The sequence below is a fragment of the Pygoscelis adeliae genome, unplaced genomic scaffold, assembly GCF_000699105.1.
Source record: "Pygoscelis adeliae isolate BGI_AS28 unplaced genomic scaffold, ASM69910v1 Scaffold339, whole genome shotgun sequence".
NCBI classification, from domain to species: Eukaryota; Metazoa; Chordata; class Aves; order Sphenisciformes; family Spheniscidae; genus Pygoscelis; species Pygoscelis adeliae.
Window position 1 is genome coordinate 714,326 of NW_008825544.1, and position 6,135 is coordinate 720,460.

The 6,135-nt window shown below is 58.5% G+C and overlaps 1 protein-coding gene across 1 annotated transcript; it reads left to right on the plus strand.

The window, feature by feature from the left end:
* RPS4X (ribosomal protein S4, X-linked) lies at nt 1–3,674 on the plus strand. The gene is made up of 6 exons (XM_009332012.1): nt 1–24; nt 117–297; nt 717–814; nt 1,941–2,112; nt 2,782–2,939; nt 3,573–3,674. The coding sequence occupies exons 1-6, from the start codon at nt 1–3 to the stop codon at nt 3,672–3,674; spliced, it is 735 nt and encodes a 244-aa protein (XP_009330287.1).
* Nucleotides 3,675–6,135: the final 2,461 nt, after the last annotated feature.

A 6,135-nucleotide genomic window follows, 5' to 3' on the forward strand; every position in this document is an offset into this window, starting at 1 on the left:
ATGCAACTGTCCTTGGGTGCTGCTGTGAGAGCTGTTGGGGCAGTAGCATTGTTCCTCTGAGGATAGTTGATGCTGCTGTTGTGCTTGAGCACCCAGCAGAAAGCTTCTGTTTGCAGGCACCCCGTCCGTCGACAGGCCCTCATAAGCTGAGGGAGTGCCTTCCGCTCATCATCTTCCTGCGGAACAGGCTGAAGTATGCTCTGACAGGAGACGAGGTCAAGAAGATCTGCATGCAGAGGTTTATCAAGATAGATGGCAAAGTCCGCACAGATATCACCTACCCTGCAGGCTTCATGGGTGAGTGGGGAGGGCTGGGGCAGGTACCTCACGCAGCTCTGCTGCACTGGCGTGGGATGTCTTGTGAGGCTGGCACGATTTTGGGGGAAAGATGCTTTCCTGGTAGAGTTGAAGAAAAGATAAGTATAAGCAGTTGTTATTTAGTTTGGAGTTGTGCACTGCAATGAATACCAAAGCTAGATATCTGTAGCCTATAACTGCCTGATTGCATATGCCTTTGGCAGTTTTTACTAATTTGCACTGTATCACAGTAAAAGATGTGAGCCTGTGGTCAAGAGGCGATACCAACCTCATCATTCACACCTGAAGCGTTGTGCAGCAGTCCGTAGTTCTTTTTAAACTTGAGCTTTGTGCTGAGTTACAGCGTTGGGTAACATAGCTGATAACAGCTGCTATTTTATTTCCCTCTCTGAAATCAGATGTCATCAGCATCGAGAAGACAGGTGAGCATTTCCGCTTGGTGTACGATACCAAGGGCCGGTTTGCTGTTCACCGCATCACAGCTGAAGAGGCCAAGGTGAGAAGCTTGAGCTTGGCATAAGCGTGGGCCCAGTTGGGTTTGGTTGGGGCTGTGTTTCCTCTTTGGCATCTCCTGAACGGGAGCTGTTGGCTCTCTTCCCTGAGAGCTGAGTCCATGACACCTTTGAGAAGATCGGGGCCTTCAGGGTTGGGGTACGAAGCCTTTGGCAGGGGGAAATCTGGTGACATGAGAGCAACTCACAGATGACTACAGGTGCATTGACTGGTGTTTGAAATGACCACTGTTGGCATGGGCTGGGTTATCTTCACAGGGAGCTTTGGGGTGGGGATGGCTCTGCTGTGGTGTGATGAGCCTCAGCGTAGGGCTCCACAAGCTAAGAGACCAGAAACATGGTACTGCCTGTGGCGCAAAAGCCTTGAACTCCTTCCTGAGTCTGTTATGGAAGTGTTTACAAACTGCGGAAGCGACTCCCACACATGTTTCCTTAACCCAAGCATGTTGGCATGCCTGAGCTGCGAGTCTGTGCTCTCCTTTGCATGTCCTTCCTAAGGGCAGGCTGTGCAGGCATGCAGTGATGCTGAGAGAAGAGCTGGCTGTGCTGTAGCCGGCTGTGGTGTGCTTTCGGGGCCTCTCCGCCCCGCCTGTGATACGCTTTTAGCTCTGGCTACCGCTCTGTGTTGACCTGTGAGTCCCAAAGTGGCTGTGAAGGAGTCGGGGGCAAAAGGCAGGAGAGAAAACAGGGTGCCCCGGAGGAGGGGTACAGATTTCTTTTGGGTCCTGAAGAAAGGCAGCCACTGCCTCTGCTGTGTGTCCACAGGCTTCAGGGCAAAATGAGGAAACCGCCCTGGCATAGGCTTTCCTGGGAAAATGCAGCCAGTGTTTGCGGGGAGGCCGAAGCCTGGGGTGGGCAGCTGTTCCTGAAGCGCAGGTGTTTTCCAGTGGGGCTGTAGCACAGCTGTGTGGCAGCCCTACAAGAGGCATTGTTGGGGCAGTGAGCTGGGCAAGTCACTGCCTGGGCTCCTGTTGCACGCCCTGGAGCATCTGGGTGTTTTGCTTGGGGTCTGAGGCTTGCTGTGGCTGGCGGCTCTCTGGGCGACAAGGGTCCCCTGGTCCATGGTGCTGTTCGCTGCCTCAGCTGAGCAGTGTTGCATTTTGTTTGCAGTACAAGCTGTGCAAGGTGAGGAAGATCTTTGTGGGCACCAAAGGAATCCCTCACCTGGTCACCCATGATGCCCGCACCATCCGCTATCCGGACCCCCTCATCAAGGTGAATGATACGGTCCAGATTGACCTGGAGACAGGCAAGATCACAGATTTCATCAAGTTTGACACAGGTAGGTCTTGCATCCCATGTAAAACATTACTCTTCCCCACCGTGGAGAGCAGTGTGGAAGCTAAATACAAATGCCAGGCATCTTTGCTCTAAAGTAGAGAGGCAGTGGTGGCAGCCTTGGGAAAGGGGTTGTTCCCTGGGGCATCTCCACCTGGAGCTGGAGGAGGGATTCCTCCCATGTGCTGGCAAGTGGAAGGCATTTGGCGTAGGGACTTGGAGCAATTCCGAGAGCAAGCAGGCACCAGGTAGAAGCAGTGAGCTGGTGGAGAGGTTGGTTGAGCCTGGCTCTCGCAGGGCTGTGAGTGGAAAGCTCTGGGCAGCTGTGGGGAGATTGCTGGCTCTTTGTTGTGGGAAAAGGTTTCGGTTGCAGAGCCATGAGCAGTGCCAGGACAAGTGGTACGGGAATGCCTCCTTGGTGCTGACACAATTGAGCAGGTGGTGGGGAATGTTTGGTACGGGCCCTGGGGCCAGAGAGCTGTTTGGCTCCTCAGGGTGTGCCAGGGTTCCTGTGGGACATAGGTGTCACCAGGTGCACCAGTGGCCGCTCTCTGGGCCAGTGTGGCTCTGCCTCTGCCCTTCTCCAGTGGTGCTCCTCAAAGAGTCCAAGCAGAAGGGCTTCACCACAGCACCTTGTGCCAGCTCTTGTCACACCTCTCTTCCTTCACCCCAGGTAACCTGTGCATGGTGACCGGTGGTGCCAACTTGGGCCGTATTGGGGTGATCACCAACCGGGAGAGACACCCTGGGTCATTTGACGTGGTTCACGTGAAGGACGCCAATGGCAATAGCTTTGCCACCAGGCTCTCCAACATCTTCGTTATTGGCAAAGTAAGCCTGCGCAGACACAAGGCGGGTGGGTTCTCTCCTGTGGTTGCGGGCTGCTGGCTGAAGCAAAGAGGCATTGGTGTCTTCTGTAGGCAGCTGCCTTCCCACACAGTGAAGCTCCAGTGCTGGCATCAGTTCTGGCTCCGCTCCCTGTGGTTCTGCCTGCTCCAGGCTGACCGCTCTAGGAAGGGGAAGCATCCATAAATTTAGGAATGGGAACATTTTCAAGAAGCATCCCTGTGGTTTTTTAAACCTTCTGAGAGTTGGGGGCTGAGCAGGGCTCTGTGCTCAGTTCTTGATGTGACCCGCGCAGCTGCTGTGACAGAGAGTGCCCTCCCCCTGCAATGCCTCTGCTGTCTCGCCATCCCTGATGGGCTCTTTTGTCCAGGGTGGAAAGGGGTGGTGGTTCAATTTTGGCTGAAGTGCATTCTTCACAGACATGACTGAAAGAGGCAGATGTAGGCCTGTACACCTTTGGCACCTTCCTAAGGGGCTTCTGCTGGGCCAATGGCACAGCCATGTGTACGTGCCCCAGCATGGGCAGGGGCTGGCTTTTGCTGCTTTTCCCCCGAGAGGGAGAGCTCTGCCCCTGTCCAGGTTTCGTGATGTGAGGTGGCTGCTTCTCCCTTGCTGCAGGGCAACAAGCCGTGGATCTCCCTGCCCCGTGGAAAGGGCATCCGCCTGACCATCGCTGAAGAGAGAGACAAGAGACTGGCAGCCAAGCAGAGCAGCGGCTGAACTCCAGCTTGGGCCGGCAGTGGTCCTTTCAGTATATTAATTAAACCGTTTACCAAATGGCTGTGTGACTGGCTGGGGAGCATCCCAGGGCTGGGGGGAGCCAGGCTGGGCCAGCGCGAAGCCATGCTCTGCTCTCCGGAAGGGCCTGCTGATCTGGGGAGATTCCTGGTGATCTGAGCAACTGTCAGAGCCATCTTCCAGAAAGGCAAGGAGGAGCGGTGGGAGAACCTCCAGGCTGCTCCGTTCCCGGGAAGGTGTTGGCACAAATGCTCCTAGACATTGTTCCCAGGGACATGCTGGAGGAGCAGGGGCTGGGGAAGAGTCAGCTGGGCTCTGCCCGGGGCAGATGGTGCCAGACAGGCTTGAGGCCCTCTGGGATCACCACTGGCTGTGGGACTGAGCAGAGGCAAGCACCAAGCACTGGCCTGGAATGCCCCACAGGAGGTGGGGTTGGGGCCAGGTGGCTGGAGAGCTGCAGCGGCTGCAGGAAAGGCCCTGGAGGCCAAGGTGGGCAGTGTGCCTGGGCAGCGTGCCTGGGCAGCAAGGGCAGTCCCACAGCCTGGACTGTGCTAGCAAGGGTGCGGGTGGCACTGCGGGGAAGGGCTTCTGCTGGGTCCAGGGGAGGCCATGCCTGGGCACTAGGTGCGGGCTGGGGCTGCCTGGGTCCAGGCAGACATGGGCACTGTGGAGGGAGGCCAGCAGAGACCCCAGCTGGTCAGGAGCTGGAGTGCTGGAGGCATGGGCAGAGGCGTGTAGAAGAGGGAACCCAGGGGCCTTCCAGATCTGCTGACTGGCATGGGCCTGGCCTGCATCCGTCTTTCTCCTGAGATGGACCAGGCACAGATGAGCACTGGGGGAAAATTGTCATCTTTTATTGGTCTCAGAAAACGTCCACGGCTGAGTGGGGGCTGGCAGCACGATGTCCTCAGGGCAGCTGAATGGCTGGGGCGCTGTTCATGCACCCATCCCACACGTGCCTCCCTGTGCTGCTTCATTTAGACACTGTGCAGGCTCAGGGCCAGCTGCCATCTCCGGGGACCTGCCAGCGGGGCAGTGCTGCTTTTGCTGTCCTGTGATGCAGGTACAGTGGAAAGCCCTGTGCACCCTCCTGGAGAGGGAGGGCCGTCGAGCCAGGGCATGTGGGAGGGTGTTGATGCCTGTCAGAGAAAGAGAGCTATAGGCAAGGGGCTGGGTGGGCGACGGGCAAGCTCCCGCCTGCCCCCTGCCACCGAGGGCTTTCCCCAAGGATGGGTGGCTGGGGCACAGCCAGCTCCCATGTGCATAGTGCTGCTGGCTGCCTAGGTGCCGCTCGCCAGGATGGCTGGGCCAGGCTTGCCCTCGCTGGGCCAGCACTCGACTCAGGGATGTACCTGGGTCATCCTCGGGCACGTCCCTGCAGCTGGAGGAGGGTTCTGTGTCGCTTCTGTGCTTGGAGGCCACCTGTATGGGGAGAGCAAGAGCACAGGCAGGGGATGGAGGGGATGTCAGTGGGATGACACGAAGAGCACCAGGCATCTCCCTGCTGCACACACCCTGAGCGCTGCGCCTGCCTCCAGTGCCTCGGGATGCCCGGTGCTGGCCATGTGCGCTTGGCTCACCTGGTGCCAAGGGGCTGTGCTGGCCTCTCCCTGAGGCTCTCCAGCCAAGGGAGACCTGGTGTCCTGAGGTGCTGCAGGTGTTCTTGCTGCCATTGCCACGTCCATGCTTTGTGCCAGGTCCCACTGTCCTCCCGGCTGCTGGCCAGGTCCCTGGATCACAGCAGCAGCCTTGCGCAGGACCTCACTCACGATACACTGGGCTGTGTCCTGCAGAGCCACGGCGTAGGTTGTGGGGCTGTGCGGGGCAGGTGCCTGGCACTGTGCTGTGCTGCTGTGGTCTCCTCGCCGCAAAGAGGAGAAGCTGGTGCCTTTGCCTCCTCTTGTGCTGCAGAGTGAGAGGTGCCTGTTTGGGTGCGTGCGCCCCCCACTCCCGGGCATGTTTGGGGGTGCACGCGCCCCCCCCACCGGTCCTGTTTGGGTGTGCATGTGCCCCCCTCCTGGGCCTGTTTGGGTGCACGCACCTCCCTCTTGGGCCTGTTTGTGTGCATGTGCCCTCCTCCCAAGCCTGTTTGAGTGCATGTGCCCCACTCCTGGGCCTGTTTGGGTGTGTGTGAGCCCCCTTCCTGGGACTGTTTGGCTGCGCACACCCCCCTCCTGGGCCTGTTTGACTGTTTGCACCCCTCTCCCGGGCCTGTTTGGGTGCATGCGCCTCCCTCCCAGGTCTGTTTGAGGGTGTGCGCCTCCCTCCCGGGTCTGTTTGGGTGTGGTTGCGCCACCCTCCCAGGCCTGTTTGTGCGCGTGCCTCCCTCCCAAGCCTGTTTGTGTGTGCGCACCCCCTCCTGGGTCTGTTTGAGGGTGTGCGCCCCTCTCCTGGGCTTTTCTCACTGTGCACATCTCCCTCCCGGGCCTGTTTGTGTGCACGT